This window comes from Gymnodraco acuticeps, unplaced genomic scaffold, assembly GCF_902827175.1.
Source record: "Gymnodraco acuticeps unplaced genomic scaffold, fGymAcu1.1, whole genome shotgun sequence".
Lineage (NCBI taxonomy): Eukaryota > Metazoa > Chordata > Actinopteri > Perciformes > Bathydraconidae > Gymnodraco > Gymnodraco acuticeps.
Window position 1 is genome coordinate 29927 of NW_022990666.1, and position 27367 is coordinate 57293.

At 42.8% G+C, this 27367-nt stretch overlaps 1 protein-coding gene across 1 annotated transcript; it reads right to left on the bottom strand.

Moving 5' to 3' along the window:
* Positions 1 to 3829: 3829 nt before the first annotated feature.
* Positions 3830 to 22451, bottom strand: LOC117554978 (rho GTPase-activating protein 12-like). The gene is made up of 2 exons (XM_034229611.1): positions 21495 to 22451; positions 3830 to 4661 (listed from the first exon to the last, which is right to left on the bottom strand). The coding sequence occupies exon 2, from the start codon at positions 4586 to 4588 to the stop codon at positions 3845 to 3847; it is 744 nt and encodes a 247-aa protein (XP_034085502.1). The 5' UTR covers positions 4589 to 4661; positions 21495 to 22451; the 3' UTR covers positions 3830 to 3844.
* Positions 22452 to 27367: the final 4916 nt, after the last annotated feature.

Consider the following 27367-nt stretch of genomic DNA (forward strand, 5'->3'; position numbering starts at 1 on the left):
ACTCACTCAGTCAGCACTGCCTAACAGCTTATCAGAAGGAAATAAGAAACAAGAACTGGCAGATGGAAAACTCTCAGCTTTGTGATTTTATATCCAGTCATTGTTGCCATCAAATCAGAGTTACAAGGTCCGACGTTTTAAAAAAAGTTAGACGGAAGCACTCTCTGTGAACCAGTCAATCCTAATAAATGCAGGTTCAATCACAGGTCAAATAAACATTTAAGAGTCTTACACATTTTGTCCTTAGTGATTTTATTGATGAAAGTCTGTTTCATGTTTCTCCTTATTGATGTTCTTCTGACAATAAAGTATTATCGTATCATCTTAAATGATTACACGACAGGAAAGGAAAGACCTGAGAGGAGAGAATATGAGAGCAGAGGGGGGGCTGTTGTCCCCAGCAGCATGCTGACAGGACAGGGGAAAAACAAACAAGCCACCCGCTGAAACTGGTTTCACATCATCAGCTTCTACGCTCACGAGCATTGTGGGTATTTCTGTGTCCACCGGATCAAACAACATCAATTACTTAAGGAATAGCGGGGTGCTAACAACGTCATTTACACATCCGGTGAAGAATGGATGAAGTGGAGGTGGTGGATAACACATGACATCATTTCTTTCCATAACAAATTAAAACATGACGACGATATAAAACACTCCTGATCATTTTGACAACCTTTCATAAATAAATAAAAGTCTGTACCCATTATTAACAGTAGGTATCTGAAAGAGTAACAAAAACAGAGAAGCCACATGACGTGTTGTAATGTTTGCAGATCAAATGGCTCCCAGGATGAAAGTAGATCACAGAGTTTACTCCCAGACTAAACTAGACTGATTGTCTTGATTACCAAAACAAGCTCGACTGCTCTGACCTTTCCCCCGGCCGTCTGAATGGCACACAGAGGGCCGAGGGAGGAAGGAACTGCATTGTGGGCCGAGCTGCTTTTAGGAAATGTGCGCACTTTGAAATTGAATACACTCACTTTTAGATAACCTTTAACAACATACTGAGTCAGTGTTACGTCACTGTGTTGTGCATCGCTTTTAAATCAGGACTTTGAAAAGTAAAGATGACAATGTCGATGTGAATACAACTTGTTGCAATAAGTTCACTAACTTAAATCAAAAGTAATGTGAAAATAAAATGTAAAACTAAATGAGTGAATCAATAAAAAAATTATTCTTAATGCTTTTACCAAAAGTCCATTTTAGAGGTCAACCAATCTTCCCTATGGTCTGCTATAACTTTACAAAAATATGCATTTGGCACAAAACAGTTTAAGGTTCACATTTTCAAGGGAAAAGCTCTGCATTTAAATGTAACTACTCATATTATGTGGCTATATTGTAGTTATAGAAATAGGAAAATTATAATAGAAATGAATGTGAAAAATGCACACTGCCTCTTTAGAGTGGACTACAGCAGGCAAAGTTTAGACTCCCCAAAAACGATGGAAATATTATTGTGCAAAAGCTGCTACAAACCTACCTAACCCAAATACTGACACGAAGCAAAAGTAGTGTGTGAAGAGTGCTGGGTTCTGCTATGGTACTCAGTGTTTACTGCTCTGGGGGGGTGCTGCCGATGGGGGGGGGGGGGGGGTGAATAAACCAACTCACATCTCCTGTCTTTTTTTTTCACCCAAGTCATTACACTAATCTGCTGCTGTTGTTTTCAACCGCGGTACCTGCTCATCATCAGTGAGCTATTTTTAGAAAGTGCACGATACGTTCGTGTTTGCGCGCACCCACCCAGGCACCCTGTGTCCTGCTCCTCCGTGACGATGACGGCTTGAGGTTAACAAATAATAATAAACAAATTTGAAAGTGGGGGGGGAAACAAACGGGATTTTGAACAGTGGGGGGGACATGTGGAAATGACGCCCAGGACTTACATGACCAACAGCAGGGCTCGGGGCTATAATGCAGATTTGTTTGACTTTTTTCACTTTGTTGTTCTCCTCCTTTCCTCCGCTCTTGTCTGAGACTGTGAGTGTCGGAGCGGAGCCCCGCCCTTCAGAAACAGAGCGGAGGACAGAATGTGAACGTGCAAAGCAATGCAGTGGACTGAAACATGCACATAAATAACATAAGCGTTTAGTTTATTTAATAAAAGAGCACATGTTCAATGCAAAAAGTGACCGTAGATTAGGGGTGCACAATATTGAAAAAAACTGACATTGCGATATTTTTTTCCCCTGCGATATATATTGCGTTTTTTTTAACTATATTTAACCGGATGAAGGATTTTAGTCACGGACGTCTGGATCTTAACTGGTTGACTCATCATACCTTAAGTCATGATCTAACATGTCATGATAAAGCATGTTGCTTACCCTCAAAGGTTCATCTGTGAATGAAGAAGAGAAGAACCTTTTTGGATCCAAATAGTTCCAGATGGCAGATGTTGCTTTTCTTTTCAGAAGTAAATCTTCATTCTCCCCGGTATTGCCCTCCTGTGCCTCGCTCATTGTTTACGGTGTTTTGATGGTCTGCAAACTAGCGGGGCGGGCCTGCTGTGATCTGATCAAGAATGATTGTGATTGGTGGGTTGCTGTGCATGCAGAGCCGGCATGTCACTCACTCAAGTACCCCTGACATGAGAGCCGCGCAAGTTTTCCTTTTGTAGCAAGCAGCAAAATAATTGTAACATGACGTGTTTGAGTTCATGTACCTACTTAATATCACACGTCCTAAAAATAATTGAATTTTTTTTTTTTTTTTATGAATAAAATCGCACGTCCCTGCGATGTGAATATCGCGGTTATCGCCATGACACGATATATCGTTCAGCCCTACCGTAGATAGATTACTTCAGTTGCGATTTGGCGCTATATATATATATATATATATATTTTAACAACAACAGAAACACCTTGAATTTCAGGGGGGGCGCGGGGCTCCGTTGGGGGGGCGTATTTATTACGTATTCTAGTAAAAGCACTATACATGTGTGACTTGATTGTAACTAATCAAACAGGTCTGCACCCGGCGGCAGCACCACACCTGGTTTCTATGTTCTCTCCGGCTTTCGCTCAGCAGCAGACCGAGCTAATGATTTCAGGAACAGACGCCCCGCTGACCGGGCTCACATGAATCAGCTGCCTCCTCTCGCTGAGGCTTTCGGACGGAGCTGAGCTGCCTCTGTCTGCACCTCGGTAGCTTTAGGCCAGCAGTGACAGATCAACATCAAACTGTTCTACAACACGTTGTCATTTAGGTCAGGAGGTCAGATCACCTTAACATGAGAGAAATAAGTCAAACCAGCTGCAGAAAGACACTTCACTGCAATATTCAAATGGCGCCAATACAGACAACGGCTGTAGCTTTAATAGAACGCTTAACAATGCCTTTTAGTTCAGGTTTATTTTCATTGGCCAAGCTGCAAATGATCTTCGCTGCTGAATCGTGGATGCCACTTTATTGATTGCCATAATTGTTTGTATATTGAGGGGTTTGACAGAGGGTTGGTAACCGAAACTCGGTTTTCAGTAAGAAGCCAATCCACAATGCCAGGAGCCGGGTACCCAAAAATGAATGAAGTGTAAAAATTCTAATCTTATTTCTGATTAGTTGAAATTCAAACGAAACACAACCCTAATTTAGAGTACTGTACAATTACAAAACAGCCGTCTGCAAACATTGACAATGGTCAGAAATGGCTGCAAACAGCTCTATTGCGTTATATGCGTCCCAGACTTTTGACTCATGAAGCCTGTGGGGGGGGGGTTTTGTTGAGTAACTATAAAAAGCGATTGGCTGAGAAACCTTAGCTTACAGGATCTGGATCGGTCCCCAGATTTTGAACCGGGTCCTGGTCCTGGAGCCAAAATGAGTGTCAACCCAAGCTTTGCATGTATAAAAACAGCACAAACAATGTCTTTAAATGTGACTCTACCTGGAGGAGCTCGGTGGAGCTGCTGCTGAGCTCGTCTCCTGACTCCGAGTCGTTGGTGCGCCTCTCCTCCCCCGCAGAGTCCGTCCTGCGGTCCACGTCCAGCGGGGATCGCTCCATGTCCGGGGATTGGGCTCTGGTTCGGGGCAGAGTGCTAGACTTTTCTCTCTGAGCGGGGAGGTGGGCTCCGCCGTGCTGAAGGATGTCCGCCAGAGCTCGGTCGTGGTTGGTGGGGGTGGTGGGGGGGCCTTGATGGTTGCTACTGTTCCTGCGCTGGGTGGGGGGGCTGAAGTTCCCAGAAGAGGCGGTGTGTGCAGAGGGGGAGCGCCGGTAGTTGGACTCGTGTCGGTGGAGGCTGTCCGCGGGTCCCAGCTCCAGACTGATTGGCTTCACCCACAGTACACCCCCACTTTGTGGAGTTGGGTTTCCGGGGGCAGCAACAGGAAGAGGAAGGGTTTTGGGAGGGGGCATGAGAGCTTTACGCACTTCACGGACATACTGAGCGGGTACGTAGAAAGGTTTAGTCCCTTCCTCCTTCCTCACCTGCCACCAGTCCTCGTTGCTTTTCTTGACCAGCATGAAGCAATCCCCCTGGTGGATGGTGATGAGGCGGTCCTTGGACTTGTATTCATAGTCGTACTCCACCTCGATGTAGACCTCGCCCGGGGCAATAGGCAGCTCCGCCATGACGCCTCCGACTGTCCGCCAGGCAGCTCACCGCGAGCGGAACACTTTTATTAGCATGGCTTCCTGAGCAGAGCTGGAGGGAGAACAAGGACTAAAGTAAGTGTCTGACACATATATCACATACATCCATTTCCATTTGATGTTCCACAATCATGATTAAATCAATACCAAGCCTTGAAATATGTTTCTTGGGGGTAACGGAGGTGTATCATATAGTGTTAAAGCCCTTCAGGACATTTGATATACATTTATTATAGTAATACACACTTTACCAAGAAATCCTTCTACACAAAAGACAGTTGTTCGTTTGTAAGTTCTAGCAGCAAACGGCAGGAATTTGTTTTGAACAAAAAAAAGACGATTTTGGGTAAAAGTTAGAAAAATGGTGCTTAAATAATGTTGAAGCATTGATTTCCCCTCAGAAAGGGGCTAACAAATAATACCTGAACTCTTTGCTGCATATTGCCCCCCACCCTCTTTTCAGTAGTACTACATAATATTAACAAAAATCTTTACAAAAGTAAATAACAATCTTAGAGTTTCTCTCAATTAGTCTTTGAAATATATTTATAAAATCTGATATGTTTTTGAAAGCCTTTTTCCACCGAATATGAACAAATGAATCAAACAAAAATTGATTAGTCTTTGTATGAATGTCTCTGTCCTTCGCTTTCCTTGACAACCGTTCATCCGATTGTCTTCACACTTGGCGGGAGAATAACTGACAACACAAGGAAGTAGTGTTGTCACGAAACCAAAACCAAGTCAAGAATTGCGATTCCGATTCTTTTTCGATACTTTTCTTAAAAAAAAGGGAAACAGTCTTAAATGTAATTATTGTGCTTTATATTTCACACCAGAACCATAACCACATTGGTAAGTTAGCTACAAAGATAGCCATATTAGACAGTTATCATTGCCATTAATTGCCTCGGCAAACTACGAAAACGTTCATTTGTCACAAAATAAATTACACTTGTTTGACTTAGATTTGAGGGCTTGGGCTGAGCATGATGTAATTATGTTATCTATCACATTCGCTAACCTGTCTGGATGCCGGTCGGCGGGGTGCTTAACCAAGTTTGATGTGTTGGCTCCCTTGGTTTGCAGGGATCTAAAACATGTCTCACAGACAGGCCTCGTGGTGTCCGTAGGCTTGCCCTCACTGTCAGAGATGTCGCTCAAATACTTCCACATTTAGCTTCTGGCGTCTTTTTTGTCAACAAGCCGAGGCGCAGCGCCAGTTGCACTCCCACTTGCACTCCCACTTGCAGCCATGCTTCTCGCTTTCTCACATGCTCTGGCAGCTAGCGCGTGGCTGCGTGCACGAGAGAGGGGAGGGACTTAGAGCGTGCTTGAGAGGGGAGGGGCTGCAGGCACGGCTGCAGTGCAGGGAGTGGAAGCAGAGCGCTGAACACACACGGCTCTTATTAAAACAGCGCTTTCTCACCGGAGTACTTTCCCCCCGTCATTCTTAAAGTACCGATACTAATGAAACGGAGGAATCGTACCGTTTTTAACGGCAGGGTATCGCGGTACCTTTCAAGTATTATTTCACACACAGTGACGTCACGAGCTACCCACAATGCAACACGCGCCATATATATATATATATATAAATACGCCATTTTCATGGAGGTGCAAATATCCTGGAAGTGCAAATATAAACAGCTAGCTAACGTAGCCAGGCAGAGCGCACTAGGTTTTTTTTCTGAATTAAGGACCGAAGAAATCGCTGCATGTCTTCGGATTACATCTCTGGACTTGAGGGGTGTGCTCCAGGTCGTTACCAGCGTAAACTAGAGCTGTGTGGGTTGTCGGATTGCCCTTACAGACTGCATCGATTTTGGCTGCATCTACGTCTATCTTCTGGAAACACCAGGTGAATACCCCACTTGTCACAATAATATTATCATGCCATTGCATATATGTGGTATTTTAGAGTTGACTAGATATTGATTAAGGCAATAGACTATGATATTCAGTACAGGAAGCTTAGCAACACCTCGACGGTGTACGGCTAAACCCTTGGCCTGCTTGCACCTCGCGTAAACCGGCGGATACCGGAAGTACGGTGTCGCCCTCGGCCCAATACCCGTATGTGTGTGTGAAAGAATCGGTACACCGTGCAACACTACAAGGAAGTGCAGTGACGAGTGTGAAGTTATTTGGATGAGCGGTTCTTGCACTTTAAACCTGTGGAAAGGAGCTTCAGAGTGGCACATACTGTCAGACACAAAGAGGGGACATGGTGTTCTTTTACCACTATAACTCTTGTTATCTGTCCGTCTCTGTCTGATGACAGCCAATAAAACAAACCTGAGGCATGTTGCAGCCGAGTCACACAAATAGTTTTCTGCTGAAGTCACATGTGCACACACACTCTCTATTACAACACGAGGCGCGGCTCCAGCACACCTTGAGCAAACTGAGCTCTAAAGAGTTTCTAAAGTTATTTAAAAAAATCAGACATCAGATTGCTGAGAACAACACAAGCTGCCGACGTGTAAACGGGAATCTTGAAGTTGTTTGTGGTTTAGACTGACTGGCAGGGGGGGGGTCGGACATTATTAAAGCTTTCAGGAAGAACACTTTTATATTTACCTATTGAGTTTCAAATGTAAGCGTCATTACTTCATTCTCATTCAACAGCCTAGAGCAGGGGGGGTCAACCTCAATTTCATCGCGGGCCACATCAGCATTATGGTTGCACTCAAAGGGCCGGTTGTAACTTTAAGACTATATAAAAATACATATATACATATTTAATGTATACAAAATAATGTATTATATTACATCATTGCCTCTGCATTGGATTATTATCGGATAGGGTAATAACTTCATAATTAACTACGTCTGAAAGCAGAAGTCTAGGGCAAATAATGGCAAGTCTCTTCAGTGCGTATGTCACAAAATGGTTTGAAAAGAAAAGCCAAATTCTGAAAAAAAAAGTCAGATTCTGAGAAAAAAGTCAAATGTGAGATGCATTGTGGGACATGTAGTTTATGGGCATTGTGCTTCTGTAAATCGGCCTGTAACCGTATCATAAACGTATTATATTCTTTGCAAGCTCTTGTGGGGCCACATGAAATGAAGTCACAGGCCGGATTTGGCCCCCGGGCCGCGAGTTTGACACCCCTGCTCTAGAGTAAAAGAGGCTGTACTGGGAACTCTTTGGTCTTCTTAAAAGTTCATCTAATCTTTTTGATGACCCTAAACTGTGGAATTGACTGCCTCTGGATATTAGAATAGCTCTCTCTGTATTCTGACAAATCTATCTTTTAATGTTAAAGTCCTATCATTGCTTTTTAAAAGTGTTTGTGTTTCATTTATTCTTTTCTTATTAATGTTTTTTTTTGTAATTTTTTGTCCAACAAAACAACATTGATTTGTTATTTATGTTATGTTGTTTTTTTCTAATTGAAGCACTTTGGGCTCTTTGTTTGATTAAAGAGTTTGTATAAAAGTAAACTTAGTGTCAAGTTAATTTCCTAAGCTTTTTCAAACTAAATAATAAAGTTCCCAAGACGTGTGCCCCCAGCTGAGCTCCAGCAGACAGTGGTGGGGGAACGTTATGTCATGCATTAAGTGGCAGGATATTACTGCAGGATATTACAGCTTCAGTAGCAGTTCATGCAGGATATTACAAGCACATTCATAGTAGGGATGGGATCGATTCATCGGATATTCAAAACTATTCAGGTGTGAGAATATGAGAATATGAGTTATGAATATTTTTATTGTAATTTTAGTTTTTTTGGGAGGGGTGCCTAAGTTGTTTACATATGATCAAATGGAATAATTCAATGTATACGACAGTGCCATAGCTAAGTGTGTTTGGTCTAAAGGTGTGTTTTGCTCCGCTCACCGGTCCCTCACGGCGGGCAGAGCTGCTGATCTCTCTCTCTCGCGTCCGGTTATACTTCACTCGCGTTTATGTCCAAATCCATCAGATCTAGCTAGTTCTAGCTAATGATACGGCTGCTGCCCCTCCCGACACGCAGACCACGCAGACTCAAACCTCATCTTATGCCCAAAAATCCAGCTGAGAGGGTCTCCTCTACAGCTGGCCTGATTGTGAATCGCACCCGCCTCTCCCCCGAGTAGACATGCTCATATTCTTAAACAAGAATGAGTATTGAATAGCTGCATTCTGTGCACAGGCCCTGTTACAGGTTGTTGATCTCTGTTGTCACGGGTTACGTTACAACCCGTTATGTTGTTCGTGTATGATCCCTCTTTCATTTAAAAACCAAGTTATGTTTTAAGCATGAAAGCTGTAGGCCTATAGCGGTCAACTGTTCAAACTGTGATCACCAGTTCAATACATTTGACAAATTCGACATTTCGGTTAACCGTTTTTTTGGGGGTCGAATATTCGAATATACATTTGCTTTCAAATTCCCATCCCTAGTCCATAGTTGTGATCACAAGTCACATCCAGGAAACACTTTGAAACACTGAGAATAGGATTTGAATGGACGATCAAGGCAAGACGTCTTATATCAGCTTCTATCTATGATGCAGACACAGAGCAAGCAGCCCAACCACACAACAACAAATACCTTTCACTGCCGATGATGGAGATTATTGATAGAACATTAAGTTACCATTCCATTTGTATCCAGTGCTAAACTCTGACTGATCCATGATGAGCATGTCAAAAAGCAGAATTATCCAAATCCTACAAGCGAGATGAGCTACGCCCTTTTATAGCACATTGCTTTAAAGTCAGTAAACTAAGGGTTCGGCAGCCATTCTGTAATATTGCTATGTGGCATCTCTCTTGTGCGATGGCTTATTTAAAGGGTAGTGATCAGGTGTGATTAAACCAACAGCGCCTGGATTACGGCGATACGGTGACCGCGGGGATGATATCCTCTGGGATTACCTCGCTGGCTAACACACGCTGAGGGAAACAGAGTGTCTATTAGCCGGACAACACACAGCCTCTGGTGCCCAGTCATAGGTCACAGTCAGCGCACACCAGAGATAACTGAAGCACTGGTTGATGCGTGAATTAGCTTTTTCATTAAAGTGTTGCTGGAGAACAGACCGCGCTCTTGTGTTTGATCTGATCCTTGTGTTGAAGACAGGGCCAAGATTGGGAAATGTGTCAGCTTTCTAATCAATACGTCTTATTTACTAAACATTTTCACTAAAGAAATGGAAAACAACAACATGTATCATTTCAAAATGATCAGGATTAGTATTTCAGTTGAGCCATAAATGAACAGGGTTTTCATCCAGCCTTCCTCACAGTAGATTCAGTTTACAGTAGATTTGATCTGTGCACATTCCTGCACTTAAAGCTCCATTTCACAATACGTCACAGTGTTGAGTTTCATATCAAAACTCTGTGGTTTGTCCAAAGTCACTTTGTTAAAGGTCACCTATCAGGCAAAACCCTCTTCTTCACGTCTCTTCTTCATCAACATGTGTCCCCTCTTCTTCATGTCTCTTCTACATCAACATGTGTCCCCTCTTCTTCACGTCTCTTCTACATCAACATGTGTCCCCTCTTCTTCACGTCTCTTCTACATCAACATGTGTCCCCTCTTCTTCACGTCTCTTCTTCATCAACATGTGTCCCCTCTTCTTCATCAACATGTGTCCCCTCTTCTTCATGTCTCTTCTTCATCAACATGTGTCCCCTCTTCTTCATGTCTCTTCTACATCAACATGTGTCCCCTCTTCTTCATGTCTCTTCTACATCAACATGTGTCCCCTCTTCTTCATGTCTCTTCTACATCAACATGTGTCCCCTCTTCTTCATGTCTCTTCTACATCAACATGTGTCCCCTCTTCTTCATGTCTCCTTCTACATCAACATGTGTCCCCCTATTCCTCATGTCTCTTCTACATCAACATGTGTCCCCTCTTCTTCATGTCTCTTCTTCATCAACATGTGTCCCCTCTTCTTCACGTCTCTTCTACATCAACATGTGTCCCCTCTTCTTCATGTCTCTTCTACATCAACATGTGTCCCCTCTTCTTCATGTCTCTTCTTCATCAACATGTGTCCCCTCTTCTTCATGTCTCTTCTACAATCAACATGTGTCCCCTCTTCTTCATGTCTCTTCTACATCAACATGTGTCCCCTCTTCTTCATGTCTCTTCTACATCAACATGTGTCCCCTCTTCTACATCAACATGTCTCAATGTCTCTTCTACATCAACATGTGTCCCCTCTTCTTCATGTCTCTTCTACATCAACATGTTGTCCCCTCTTCTTCACGTCTCTTCTACATCAACATGTGTCCCCTCTTCTTCATGTCTCTTCTACATCAACATGTGTCCCCTCTTCTTCATGTCTCTTCTACATCAACATGTGTCCCCTCTTCTTCATGTCTCTTCTACATCAACATGTGTCCCCTCTTCTTCATGTCTCTTCTACATCAACATGTGTCCCCTCTTCTTCAGTGTCTCTTCTACATCAACATGTGTCCCCTCTTCTTCATGTCTCTTCTACATCAACACGTGTCCCCTCTTCTTCATGTCTCTTCTACATCAACATGTGTCCCCTCTTCTTCATGTCTCTTCTACATCAACATGTGTCCCCTCTTCTTCATGTCTCTTCTACATCAACATGTGTCCCCTCTTCTTCATGTCTCTTCTACATCAACCATGTGTCCCCTCTTCTTCATGTCTCTTCTACATCAACATGTGTCCCCTCTTCTTCATGTCTCTTCTACATCAACATGTGTCCCCTCTTCTTCATGTCTCTTCTTCTACATCAACATGTGTCCCCTCTTCTTCATGTCTCTTCTACATCAACATGTGTCCCCTCTTCTTCATGTCTCTTCTACATCAACATGTGTCCCCTCTTCTTCACAGTCTCTTCTACATCAACATGTGTCCCCTCTTCTTCATGTCTCTTCTACATCAACATGTGTCCCCTCTTCTTCATGTCTCTTCTACATCAACATGTGGTCCCCTCTTCTTCATGTCTCTTCTACATCAACATGTGTCCCCTCTTCTTCATGTCTCTTCTTACTCAACATGTGTCCCCTCTTCTTCACGTCTCTTCTACATCAACATGTTCCCCTCTTCTTCATGTCTCTTCTACAATCAACATGTTCCCCTCTTCTTCTTCACGTCTCTTCTACATCAACACACGTCTCTTCTACATCAACATGTGTCCCCTCTTCTTCATGTCTCTTCTACATCAACATGTGTCCCCTCTTCTTCATGTCTCTTCTACATCAACATGTGTCCCCTCTTCTTCATTTCTCTTCTACTTCAACATGTGTCCCCTCTTCTTCTTCACGTCTCTTCTACATCAACATGTGTCCCCTCTTCTTCATGTCTCTTCTACATCAAACACTGTCCCCTCTTCTTCATGTCTCTTCTACATCAACATGTGTCCCCTCTTCTTCATGTCTCTTCTACATCAACATGTGTCCCCTCTTCTTCACGTCTCTTCTACATCAACATGTGTCCCCTCTTCTTCACGTCTCTTCTACATCAACATGTGGTCCCCTCTTCTTCACGTCTCTTCTACATCAACATGTGTCCCCTCTTCTTCATGTCTCTTCTACATCAACATGTGTCCCCTCTTCTTCATGTCTCTTCTACATCAACATGTGTCCCCTCTTCTTCACGTCTCTTCTACATCAACATGTGTCCACTCTTCTTCATGTCTCTTCTACATCAACATGTGTCCCCTCTTCTTCATGTCTCTTCTACATCAACATGTGTCCCCTCTTCTTCATGTCTCTTCTACATCAACATGTGTCCCCTCTCTTCATCAAACATGTGTCCCCTCTTCTTCATGTCTCTTCTACATCAACATGTGTCCCCCTCTTCTTCATGTCTCTTCTACATCAACATGTGTCCCCTCTTCTTCATGTCTCTTCTACATCAACATGTGTCCCCTCTTCTCCATGTCTCTTCTACATCAACATGTGTCCCCTCTTTTTCATGTCTCTTCTACATCAACATGTGTCCCCTCTTCTTCACGTCTCTTCTACATCAACATGTGTCCACTCTTCTTCATGTCTCCTCTACATCAACATGTGTCCCCTCTTCTTCATGTCTCTTCTACATCAACATGTGTCCCCTCTTCTTCATGTCTCTTCTACATCAACATGTGTCCCCTCTTCTTCATGTCTCTTCTACATCAACATGTGTCCCCTCTTCTCCATGTCTCTTCTACATCAACATGTGTCCCTCTTCTTCATGTCTCTCTACTCAATGTGTCCCCTCTCCTCATGTCTCTTCTACATCAACATGTGTCCCCTCTTCTTCATGTCTCTTCTACATCAACATGTGTCCCCTCTTCTTCATGTCTCTTCTACATCAACATGTGTCCCCCCTTCTTCATGTCTCTTCTACATCAAACATGTGTCCCCTCTTCTTCATGTCTCTTCTACATCAACATGTGTCTCCCTCTTCTCATGTCTCTTCTACATCAACATGTGTCCCTCTTCTTCATGTCTCTTCTACATCAACATGTGTCCCCTCTTCTTCATGTCTCTTCTACATCAACATGTGTCCCCTCTTCTCCGTGTCTCTTCTACATCAACATGTGTCCCCTCTTCTTCATGTCTCTTCTACATCAACATGTGTCTCCTCTTCTTCAGGTCTCTTCTACATCAACATGTGTCCCCTCTTCTTCCTGTCTCTTCTACAATCAACATGTGTCCCCTCTTCTTCATGTCTCCTCTACATCAACATGTGTCCCCTCTTCTCCAGTGTCTCTTCTACATCACCATGTGTCCCCTCTTCTTACGTGTCTCTTCTACATCACATGTGTCCCCTCTTCTCTTCATGTCCTTCTACATCAACATGTGTCCCTCTTCTTCATGTCTCTTCTACATCAACCATGTGGTCCCCTCTTACTTCTGTCCTCACATCACACATGTGTCCCCTCTTCTTCATGTCTCTTCTACATCAACATGTGTCCCCTCTTCTTCATGTCTCTTCTACATCAACATGTGTCCCCTCTTCTTCATGTCTCTTCTACATCCACATGTGTCCCCTCTTTCTTCATCGTCTCTTCTACATCAACCTGTGTCCTCCTCTTCTTCATGTCTCTTCTACATCAAACATGTGTCCCTCTTCTTCATGTCTTCTTCTACTTAAAAACATGTGTCCCCTCTTCTTCATGTTCTCTTCTACATCAACATGTGTCCCCTCTTCTTCACTGTCTTCTTCTACATCAACATGTGTCCCCTCTTCTTCACGTCTCTTCTACATCAACATGTGTCCCCTCTTCTTCACGTCTCTTCTACATCAACATGTGTCCCCTCTTCTTCACGTCTCTTCTACATCAACATGTGTCCCCTCTTCTTCATTTCTCTTCTACTTCAACATGTGTCCCCTCTTCTTCACGTCTCTTCTACATCAACATGTGTCCCCTCTTCTTCATGTCTCTTCTACATCAACATGTGTCCCCTCTTCTTCATGTCTCTTCTACATCAACATGTGTCCCCTCTTCTTCATGTCTCTTCTACATCAACATGTGTCCCCTCTTCTCCATGTTCTCTTCTACATCAACATGTGTCCCCTCTTCTTCATGTCTCTTCTACATCAACATGTGTCCCCTCTTCTTCATGTCTCTTCTACATCAACATGTGTCCCCTCTTCTTCATGTCTCTTCTACATCAACATGTTGTCCCCTCTTCTTCATGTCTCCTACATCAACATGTGTCCCCTCTCATCAACATGTGTCCCCTCTTCTCCATGTCTCTTCTACATCAACTGTGTCCCCTCTTCTTCACGTCTCTTCTACATCAACATGTGTCCCCTCTTCTTCACACGTCTCTTCTACATCAACATGTGTCCCCTCTTCTTCACGTCTCTTCTACATCAACATGTGTCCCTCTTCTTTCACGTCTCTTCTTCATCAACATGTGTCCCCTCTTCTTTCATGTCTCTTCTACATCAACATGTGTCCCCTCTTCTCCATGTCTCTTTCTTCATCAACATGTATCCCCTCTTCTTCATGTCTCTTCTACATCAACATGTGTCCCCTCTTCTTCATGTCTCTTCTACATCAAACATGTGTCCCCTCTTCTTCATGTCTCTTCTACAATCAACATGTGTCCCCTCTTCTTCATGTCTCTTCTACATCAACATGTGTCCCCTCTTCTTCATGTCTCTTCTACATCAACATGTGTCCCCTCTTCTCCATGTCTCTTCTCATCAACAGTGTCCACTCTTCTTCACGTCTCTTCTACATCAACATGTGTCCCCTCTTCTTCACGTCTCTTCTACATCAACATGTGTCCCCTCTTCTTCATGTCTCTTCTACATCAACATGTTCCCCTCTTCTTCACGTCTCTCTACTACATCAACATTGTGTCCTCCGTCTTTTTTCCGTCTCTTCTTACATCAACATGGGTCCCCCTCTTCTTCACGTCTCTTCTACATCAACATGTGTCCCCTCTTCTTCACGTCTCTTCTACATCAACATGGTCCCCTCTTCTTCATGTCTCTTCTTCATCAACATGTGTCCCATCTTCTTCACGTCTCTTCTACATCAACATGTGTCCCCTCTTCTTTTCTTCACGTCTCTTTCTACATCAACATGTTGTCCCCTCTTCTTCATGTCTCTTTCTACATCAACATGTGTCCCCTCTTCTTCATGTCTCTTCTACATCAACATGTGTCCCCTCTTCTTCATGTCTCTTCACATCAACCTGTGTCCCCTCTTCTTCATGTCTCTTCTACATCAACATGTGTCCCCTCTTCTTCATGTCTCTTCTAAATCAACATGTGTCCCCCTCTTCTGCATGTCTCTTCTACAATCAACATGTGTCCCCTGTTTCTCATGTCTCTTCTACATAACATGTTGTCCCCCCTCTTCTTCATGTCTCTTCTACATCAAGATGTGTCCCCTGTTCTTCATGTCTCTTCTACATCAACATGTGTCCCCTCTTCTCCATGTCTCTTCTAAATCAACATGTGTCCCCTCTTCTTCATGTCTCTTCTACATCAACATGTGTCCCCTCTTCTTCATGTCTCTTCTAAATCAACATGTGTCCCCTCTTCTCCATGTCTCTTCTACATCAACATGTGTCCCCTCTTCTTCATGTCTCTTCTACATCAACATGTGTCCCCTCTTCTTCATGTCTCTTCTAAATCAACATGTGTCCCCTCTTCTCCATGTCTCTTCTTCATGTCTCTTCTACATCAACATGTGTCCCCTCTTCTCCAGGTCTCTTCTACATCAACATGTGTCCCCTCTTCTTCATGTCTCTTCTAAATCAAACATGTGTCCCCCTCTTCTCCAGGTCTCTTCTACATCAACATGTGTCCCTCCTCTTCATGTCTCTTCTACATCAACATGTGTCCCCTCTTCTTCATGTCTCTTCTACATCAACATGTGTCCCCTCTTCTTCATGTCTCTTCTACATCAACATGTGTCCCCTCTTCTTCATGTCTCTTCTACATCAAATGTGTCCCCTCTTCTTCATGTCTCTTCTACATCAACATGTGTCCCCTCTTCTTCATGTCTCTTCTCCATCAACATGTGTCCCCTCTTCTTCATGTCTCTTCTACATCAACATGTGTCCCCTCTTCTTCATGTCTCTTCTACATCAACATGTGTCCCCTCTTCTTCATGTCTCTTCTACATCAACATGTGTCCCCTCTTCTCCATGTCTCTTCTACATCAACATGTGTCCCCTCTTCTTCATGTCTCTTCTACATCAACATGTGTCCCCTCTTCTTCATGTCTCTTCTAAATCAACATGTGTCCCCTCTTCTTCATGTCTCTTCTAAATCAACATGTGTCCCCTCTTCTTCATGTCTCTTCTAAATCAACATGTGTCCCCTCTTCTTCATGTCTCTTCTACATCAACATGTGTCCCCTCTTCTTCATGTCTCTTCTACATCAACATGTGTCCCCTCTTCTCCATGTCTCTTCTACATCAACATGTGTCCCCTCTTCTTGATGTCTCTTCTACATCAACATGTGTCCCCTCTTCTTCATGTCTCTTCTACATCAACATGTGTCCCCTCTTCTTCATGTCTCTTCTAAATCAACATGTGTCCCCTCTTCTTCATGTCTCTTCTAAATCAACATGTGTCCCCTCTTCTTCATGTCTCTTCTACATCAACATGTGTCCCCTCTTCTTCATGTCTCTTCTACATCAACATGTGTCCCTCTTCATCATGTCTCTTCTAAATCAACATGTGTCCCCTCTTCTTCATGTCTCTTCTACATCAACATGTGTCCCCCTCTTCTTCATGTCTCTTCTACATCAACATGTGTCCCCTCTTCTCCATGTCTCTTCTACATCAACATGTGTCCCCTCTTCTTCATGTCTCTTCTAAATCAACATGTGTCCCCTCTTCTTCATGTCTCTTCTACATCAACATGTGTCCCCTCGTCTTCATGTCTCTTCTACATCAACATGTGTCCCCTCTTCTTCATGTCTCTTCTACATCAACATGTGTCCCCTCGTCTTCATGTCTCTTCTACATCAACATGTGTCCCCTCTTCTTCATGTCTCTTCTACATCAACATGTGTCCCCCTCTTCTTCATGTCTCTTCTACATCAACATGTGTCCCCTCTTCTTCATGTCTCTTCCACATCAACATGTGTCCCCTCGTCTTCATGTCTCTTCTACATCAACATGTGTCCCCTCTTCTTCATGTCTCTTCTACATCAACATGTGTCCCCTCTTCTTCATGTCTCTTCTACATCACCATGTGTCCCCTCTTCTTCATGTCTCTTCTACATCAACATGTGTCACCTCTTCTTCATGTCTCTTCTACATCAACATGTGTCACCTCTTCTTCATGTCTCTTCTACATCAACATGTGTCCCCTCTTCTTCATGTCTCTTCTACATCAACATGTGTCCCCTCTTCTTCATGTCTCTTCTACATCAACATGTGTCCCCTCTGTGGAAAGAGACTCTGAAAGTTTCAGGAAAAAAGATTCTCTCTCTTTTTGATCCATTTCTATAAAAACCTGTCTGAAAATGAGCTGATCAGATTTTGGCCACTTTATGATGTCATAACGTTTTGGCTTGTGTAACCGTTAGCCAATCAGCAACCAAGGTAACCCCCCCCTTATCACCTGAATCTCCTCCTAGAGCACCATTGTGTTCTTTGTAACCAAATGTCTCTCAGAGGGGCGTGGGGAGGGGCTCCTTATTTTCATCTAAAGTAACAGACTGTGGGTGTTTCTCAATGTCGAGTATGCTTGCTTCAGAAGCGAGGCAAGAATACTTCCTAGCATTTGGAAAACGAAGAGTGGAACAGGCGAGCAAGTGTGCAGGTGTGCGTCATATGACAGGTTACATTTTCTGCCACAGATTTGGGGAAATTGGTCCGTGCGCAAAGCATTGTGGGGATTTTAAGACCGCGGAGCCTACACATGTGCAGCCTCGAAATTTCTCCAAACGAAGTACGCCGGGCTCGGTAGAATTCCAAGTATGCTGGACATTGGAACAGTCCTTCGGCGGCACTCGATGACTTAGTATGCTTGAAATAGTGGCTCTGGAGCAGCTTTACTCGAGATTGAGAAACACCCAGAGAATCAGCACTTTTGAAACAGAGGGGATTATGGGTAATGCTGCAATGATCTGTTTGGAGCCAAACACTTCAGAGACATGTTTTGTATAAATCTGAGACCTGTAATATATTGATGGAAAACAGTATATGAGACCTTTAAGTTGCGACACATCCTGTCTGTCACCAGTTCTGGGAATAATGACTCCAAGCAAAGGGAATTACCTTCTCTACCCTGCTTAACAGAAACTATGACATTCCTTAGCGAGTTCATTCAGGAAGTATTGCTTCTCTCTTGATTGTCTGGGAAGTTAAATCTCTGCGGAAGAAAGACAAAAGTTAATTTCCTGCCGTCCTTCGCAACGTTTCCCTGGTTGTTTGCTTTTCACTAATTCACTCCTCGTCAATATCCGGCCAGAGTTCTGAGGTTCGTCACAAACCGTCTGACGGCGGTGGATTCAAACATCTCACATAACGTACTGCATCTGAAACCAGCTGTGTTAGCACATCTTACAGCTCGCATATGTATAAGATAAATGCAAATATGTGTCAGATCCTATGTATCATGATTTTGTTGTCAATCGACAGAAAAGTAGGGACACTGTTGTGATAAACGATTCATTGTCGAGTTAGTATTTCAATGAGTTTAGCTTCCTGATTTTAAGGTAACGCTTTTTCTTGTTCAATGCGACTATAAACAGATTTTATTAGCTTTTGCTAGTCGTCCAACTATTTGAAGATTGGCATTTAGGAAATTAGGATTACATTTTTCATTATTTTCCAACATTTTATAGACCGAACGATTATTTTAACCTTTAAATGGCAAAACATTCTTGCCCCTTTCTTTCTCATCCGACTAATAGGTATCTTTCCTAATAACCTAGCATACAGAAATGAGTGATGCTGATTAAGTCCACAAACAACACACATATTGATTAGGCCTTCTGGTTCATCTTATCAAATTAAAAAGGCATCTCTAGGGTTAAGCGCCTGGACTGGCTGTTGTCTCTTTCACTCATCCCCGTGTAGATTAAGCTCCAGCATCAGTACGGCTACTCAGTGGACAAATCTTCTTAGAGTCTAATCAGCTAAATCAGAGGAAGCACCTTCATTTGATGTGATGGTAATAAGATTAACATTAGTGCGCCGTGTGGTGGATCCGAAGAATACAACCACGCAGAGCTACAGGACGCCATGGCAAGGCCTCAGCTGAGGACATGTGGGTCCATTTGACTGTTACGTGGTGAAAGAAATGTGCCGTTGTCAGCACATGTAGGAAACACACCCTCCCATTTTCTCCCGCCCTCAGGAACAACAAAAAGGAGCACCTTGGGAATAGTTTTCCAACACTAAATGCCTAACATGTTTCCAGTGAAACACGGAGAGTCTTTCTTCACATGACACTCGTTAGCCAGGTCCAGAGCCCGATTCCTCTGAGTGAGTCCTTTTCATCAGAGAGCACCTTTCTCTCTCAGTTAGCTTATCAGGCTCACAAAGCTCAATTTGAATGCTCGTGTGTTGTCGTCACAGAACAGACAAGATGTCAACGTTTTAGAAACACAGATATGATTTAACATTAATGTTTTCAGACAAACTGTTTTCTTTGGTACTCAAATAATCCCTCCAAATATAGATAGATTTAAGTTTCGCATATTAGCCCATTTTTCAATGCTTTGAGCAGCAGCGCCATTCTACTAGGGCTGCTCGATTATGGCAAAAATCATAATCTCGATTATTTGGGTCAATAATTGATTTCACGATTATTACAAACGATTATCCATTTACTCTGAAAACATCCATTTATTGAAAACAAATTGAACAGTATGTTTTTAACAGTTGATTACCCTGAACTTTAAGTAGAATTCAACTGAAAAACCAATAAAAATAAATAATAATAATAATAATAAAGTAATCGTTTTATTTCGATTACGTTGTTTTCGTAATCGTTGCAAGCCAAAATCGTAATTGCGATTAAAATACGATTAATTGAGCAGCCTTACATTCTATGCACACGATTTAAAAATAGAGAACAAACAAAAGCATAAAAAAGGCTCATAAAGGGGAGAATTGGCTTTTTCTGGGATTATGGTTTGGACTAAATCCTTCAAAATCTGAAACTGAAATCACAATTCCTAAAATCAGAAACGAGTAGAGCCTGTAAGAACAGCACTGTGCCCTCCGCACGTAATCACAGCACATATAGGTCGACTCTCCCCTAAACAGCCTACATTCAGCACAGGCTGTCCCAGTTACACCTCTCACCACGACTTTGCTCGAAACTCAACTCCCCGGGGTCTCGTGCGACTGCCAGTGACCACAATGTGTCATACTTTACCAACCACAGCCTGCTTACAGTGGGAGAGGAATGGGAACATACATAAAACACAAAAGGCGTGTTTAGTGACAGGTAGATTGCTCAAGGAAGGAATGGGAGCAGGCTGTGGGAATCAACACTTGACACAAATCAAACATGGCATTACGTCGGTCCTTCGATACAGTGAGTACACCCTCACACTTCCTTGGAAATATCAAAAGGTTTCATCATCATTCAGGCAGCAAAGATCATGTGATTTATGGTGTTCGTACTATTTGAGAATGTATCTGAAAGCTGCAATAAATACTTGAGTTAGCTTTGGATGACTTTAACTATTAGTCTTTCATAAAATAGCAATTCATGTCTATCAAACGAAAAGGAGAAGAACTTGAAATTGTGAATCTATCTAAAAGTCCAAAACCAAGAGTCTCAATTCAATGCAATGTACAAGAAGAGGGTTGGGGAGTAACCCAACAACAAAGCAGTAAATCATTACATATAGGTCAAATGCGTAAGGTAAGGTAATGCTTTGTTTAGTTTAACCTGAAGGAAATTATTGAGGCAGAGTTACAAAAGATACAATACAAATAATAAATGCATAACATATAACATTGACACCATGTTTTGCTTACCAAAATACTTAAATTAACGTAAGTAATAGCAAGTAAGGACTCACTATTGCAAATAAGTGCATGCTGATTTAATGACAACACATCAGTGCATACAACACTATATTAACAAGACCTATGATTTATAGACACATGTTCAAGACATAAAGGGGCCAAACTGCATAATCGCTACTTTTACTTGTGGTACTTTAACTATATTTTGATGCTAATACTTTAACTTGAGTAACATTTTGAAAGCAGGAATTTTACTGTAACAGTATTCCTACACTCTGGTACTTTTACTCAAATACTTTTCCCACCTCTGTTAGTAAACTACAGTTCCTGGTTATGGGAATACGTGTGTGTACTACATCTCACCTTTAACTAATAGTCAAGTTAACACAGAGTTGCAGCTCCTGTCAGTAATTATTTACAGAAGCTAATCTGTGGCTAACATTAGCTAGCTAATTAGCCTTCCTGCTAAACACTCCCAAACATTCACACCTTAACGTACCTTCTCTTCTGGGGCGGGACACTCCGTGGTGGAAGAAGAAACTCACTCCAAGGCTCCAGAGTGAGGTTAAAATCTGGTAAAGTTTCCCGGTGAAGTAGCGACGGAGCACCGTGTGAACCTGGCTCTTCACTTGTCAGTTTGTCAATTTGTCTCCTGCTCTTCCCTGGCCGGTGTAATCCACAGCAAGCGCGCCCCCGTCTCCTGCTCTTCCCTGGCCGGTGTAATCCACAGCAGGCGCGCTCCCGCGGACTCAGCATGTCCGCAACAACTTTGGAAACTACCTTTGGGAAAAGATCGTCTATTGGACGATGTATCACTACTATTGTTTTCAGTGGAGTCAAAAACAGATGTATTAGGTTGACAATTTGACTTGATGTCGTGGTGCATACATAGGCTACAAATAAAACAATTAAAAAAAAACACAGATAGAGAACTATGTTAAGAACACTATAATAACATTACAAAATAAGAAAAATATAGTAAAATTAAAAATGAAATAAAGCAGTATTTACATTGAAATAGAATGGAATAACAATATGTGCAGAAAAAAACCCAGATATTGTCATTGAACTAAGGTGATGAAAATATAATGAGAAATGTTAACGAAATAATCACCATAATTCATCAAGTGTCTCGAAATTATGATTTAGTATCAGAATCAGAATGGGTTTTATTACCAAGTAGTTTTACGAGGGATTTGCTTTGGTATTAGTGGTGCATACAGAGACACAGAAAGAAGAATAGGTAGCAAAATAAAAAAATACCACGACTATAAAAGCTAATATTTACACAACATATAATTATGAGGGAATCTGAGTACAGTCAAATATGATGCAGTGTGACAATACTATAAGATCGTCTATTGGAAGATGTATCACTCCACATCAGTTTCATGATAATAAAAAAATATATAGTATCCTACTTTTATATATTGAGTAAACTGTAATGTGGCCCTTCAATAGTGTTATATTTGTCAGATGGTTTACAGTTTACTTAGCTTCACAGTCAACGTATATATATATATATATATATATATATATATATATATATTACTTTTTTAGTACTGTTTTATTTTCTATTTTGGGGCGTTTCTATTTTATAATCGTTTATTTTCAACTCTTTTTAATTTCAAATGATGTGCAATGTCTTGTTTTACATGCTGCTGTAATGTAACATTTCCAAATGTGGGATCAATAAAGTATATAAGGGACAATGTGTAGCGAGGCGGTCATTATGGGTAAAAGAACACCCGACAGGCTGATCAAGAGCCCGACGCCTCGCTACACATTAACCCTTACATATTAGGCGTGTGGCTCAGTGGATAGTGCGTTGGTGTTCGGATCAGGGGAGCACATGTTCAAACCCCACTGCAGTCAGCATGTCGTTGTGTCCCTGGCAGTGGCGTAGCCAGGAATTATTGTGTGGGTGGGCCTGGAGAAATGTAGGTGGGCCATATTAATGTAGGTGGGCCAGGGGGAGACATATTAAGCGTGGGGTCTGAGCTGAAACTTCATTAATGATTTTAATGACTTTTTAATGCACTAATAGAACATAAACATAAATTAGCAGTGAAAACAAAAAACATAGGCACGGCGGCCTCAGAATGTGTGTAAAACTGACATCCACATAGGGATGGGTATCGTTAAGGCTTTAACGGTACTACTGCTTTTATCGATAGCGCTTTATGCTCCAGGTTCAGTACCAACCACATCATAAAGTACGCGGACGATACAACAGTGGTGGGACTCATCAGGGACAACAACGAACAGGCCTACAGGGAGGAGGTGAAACATCTGACAGACTGGTGTAACACCAACAACCTGATCGTGAATGTCGATAAAACAAAAGAGATCATTGTCGACTTCAGGAACAAAAAGCACTGTCACCCACCACTCCACATCAACGGCACAACAGTGAAGACTACAGACAGCACCAAGTTCCTGGGGGTGCATATCACAAGCAGTCTGACCTGGTCCACTCTTCCTGCACAGCTCCCCCCTCCCATCCTCACCACGTTCTACAGAGGAACCATAGAGAGCGTGCTGACATCTCCATCTGGTCGAGAGACTGCAACGCCAAAGACTGGAAGTCTCTGCAGAGAGTGGTTAGGACGGCAGAGAAGATCATCGGAGTTTCTCTCCCTCCCATCAGAGACACCGCTCAGAAACGCTGCCTGACAAAAGCCCAGAACATGTTTAAAGACCCCACTCATCCTCACCATGCTCTGTTCTCCCTGCTGCCCTCCGGCAAGAGGTTCCGCAGCATTAAGAGCAGAACAGCCAGATTCTGCAATAGCTTTTCCCCCCATGCCATCAGACTGCTGAACAGCAAGTAGACCAGTAACACAGAGATTACATTACGCTGTGTAAAGAGCACATATTTGTTATATAGTATGTCTATTTTATTTATATGTATAGTAAGTCTTTATATTTTAAACGCACACTTTATCTTTAATTTTATCAGCACCACGTCACTATTATTTATTTATATGTACAATTTTAGCAAGTTTTTATATTGTCCTGTTCCTGTAAGCCAGTACAACGCAATTTCGTTTTAATAGTACTCTGTGTCTTGTTGAAATGGCAATAAAGTATGTCTGTCTTATCGATCCGGTCCTTTAACATTACTTTTATCGGTTCTTTTGGAGAAAAAAAGAAGGCAAACGAACTAAACAAATTGTGAACAAAACTAACATTGCTTTTTATTTCAATTAAATACATAATATTTCACATCAAAAGAAACAACAATGTTTTAACAAATCGTATTAAATAATCTGATGACAGAACTGTAAACAGAATAGCTGAAACTTTAACAAAATAAATAACTCAGTTACCTCTAATCATTAACCCATGTTTGTATCATGTAGTTAACTCCGAGTGTTGCTGCTAGCATACATAACACCTGACGTGGAAAAGTTACTCGTGGATGGGGCTGCAGAGCTGCTAGAAAGACGGTCGAACCCGGTGCATTCCTCCGTCTGAATGTGGAGCACTTTTGCTAAATGTTTAGACAAATTGCTCGTGTTACCGCCCTCACATGCTAAACTCTTATTCCACTTTTGGTAACGAGCATTGTCCACATCGACACGGCTATAGTTTAACCACACCTCGGAGCACGTTCTCTCCGCCATCTCCTCCGTGTGTGTGTGTGTGTGTGTTGCTGCATGTAGCAGCTGCCTGTGTGTAAACTGCCCCGCCCCCTCGCACACAGACGGGGGAGAGATCTCTTAAACGGAGTTGGCGACACTTAAACTGCAATGTAATGTTTGTGTAGCAATAATACATACACAGGCACAGGTTGTTTATCCTTGACAGTCGCACAGTGGGCACACACTGAGTGTTTTCATATTCAGCAAATGTGTACACGCTAAAGTGCATAGGCCTACCTCAAGAAGAAATAATACTTTCATTCACTCACGGCAAAAGTTACTTTACTTACTATAAAAACTCACGGTAAAAAAATGCACTCCCTATTCCATTGTCATGAAGGTGGAATCTAACTATATCCAGAATAAGTTTTATTGGATCCAGGCTAGAAACATGTTTATTTCTGCTGTAAAGTTGGGCATTTTAACATGGGGGTCTATGGGAATTGCTCCTTTTTCCATCCATCCCCTGTCGGCCACTAGATGAACTGTAGTTTGTGGCACTTCCTTCTGGGCTTCCCGGCTCTGCGCTATGAAGCGCTGATTGGCTGTGGGTGGGCCAGACGTGCATGTGGGTGGGGCCAGACGTGCATGTGGGTGGGCCCAGGTCCACCCGGGCCCACCCACAGCTACGCCGCTGGTCCCTGGGCAAGACACTTCACCCAAAATTGCTCCTGTGGGGATTGCCCACAGTATCGAGTATGTAAGTCGCTTTGGATAAAAGCAGTGCTGGAATTGGGCCGGTACTCACCGGTACGCAGTACCGGCACTTCTGGTTCTGACCCATGGAGTACCGGCACTTCTTGCTCAGTACCGGCATGCTGGCGGTACTCCGGTACTCATGCACCGTGCCAGTACTCAACACTCTCCCGCCGTTCTTATTATACATCCATATATATATACAGCCGCCCGGTACTCAGTAGATGCGTCATGAGGTGCCGAACGGACATTCTCATCGCTCTAACCGCTGGAGTTTCACAGCGGCTGTCAGCTGTTTACTCCTGTCATTCAAACAGAACGTGCTGGAGAGGGGGCGGGGCTTATCTTCTCCATGTAAATACTGTGGTGGAAACGACTATGTCAAAATTAACCTATTTGACCGTGATTTAATAGTAATACACGTTTCAAAATAATAATAATAATAATGCCGAAGTAACAACATACTGAAAACTGTTAGTAAAACCATGTTTTAATGCTTTACAATTTACATACCTAGATGCACGTGTGTTGTGTTTATGCAGTGCAACTCCCACCCAGTGGGTGGCTATGTAGAGTGATAGAACAGAGCAGGCACGCCCCCGAGAGAAGGAAAGCAAGTCACGTCACAAATTAGCATTTCTAAAATGTTAGCGTGGATTAATAAAAGTGCAAAAAGACAGCGGTTGTCGCCGGAAGAAACTTCAAATACAGAGAATGCTGTGCCTGTGTTGGAAATTATGTCTGATGGGGAGCTTTCTTTGGTTGATCCTCCTGCTCCAAGTTCTAGTGCATTAGCATTAGCACTAGCTCCGCCGCCTCCTCCAGAGCCTCTAACGTTAGCTGCTGCTGGCGCAACTGCCACCACCAACACCGGGCAAAGCGATGCACCTGACTGCTGGACAACGGACCAGGTGCAATATTTTTGCAAGACCAATGCATGGCTCCTTCTTAAAGATAAGAAGCTAGGATGTCGGATATGCAGAGATGTCAAATCTTTGGGAATACACACTGGACAAGGACTGAAACTGTCAACTGAATGGGGTGAGTGTGCAGTGTCTCATTTCGGTGTTGACAAGGGCAAACAACAAGCTAGCCTGAGAAAAAAAATCAAAGAACATAAAGAATCACAAGCCCATGTAAAAGCTGCTGACATCCTTACATCTGCTTCACGTGAAACTATTCAACATCAAGTGCAGTCTATGCATACATCTGAATTAGACACCACTATCAGAGTTTTTCGAACGGCATATAAAATTGGCAAACATAGCCGGCCATTCACAGACATGCCAATTGATTTGAATGTACAGAAACTGAATGGGCTGAACGTGGGCAGGGTTTTGCACTCCAATAAAACCTGTGGCGAAATCATCGACCACATAGCTCATGAGCTGAAGAAAAAAAATGGCAAAAGACATTACAGAAAACCAAAGAAAACTCTGTGTTTTGGTCGATGAATCTACCACTAATAGTGGTAAAACGGTGCTTGTTGTGTGTCTACGCTCAGCATTAGCTGATGCTGAGCCCGAAACGTTTTTTTGGGAGCTGATCGAGTTGGATGGAACAACGGCTGATGACATCACAAAGGCGTTAATGGAGTGTCTTGGAAGAGATTTTAACGAGGACTTTTTAGGTCAGTGTTTCGTTTCTTTTGCATGTGATGGGGCTTCAGTCCATGCTAGGGAAGAGAACAGGCGTTGCTACCCAGTTGTGTAGTAAATTCCCAAGCCTGTTTGTGTGGCACTGCTCCAATCATCGTCGAGCTGGCAGTTGGGGATGTGGTCAAGGAGGTCTCAGGGCTCAATCATTTCCAGATCTTTTTTTGACAAACTCTATTCCTTGTTCCATGCCTCCCCCAAAAATCAGAGGCAGTTAGCGCAGTATGCGCAAGCAGTCGGACAGCGTCTCCTGGTGATAGGGCGTGTTTTGTCCATCCGCTGGGTGGCTTCAAGTGAAAGGAGCGTCATAGCAGTCTGGGAAAACTACCGAGTGCTTCATGATCACTTCACAAATGCTGCAAACGACACGAGCA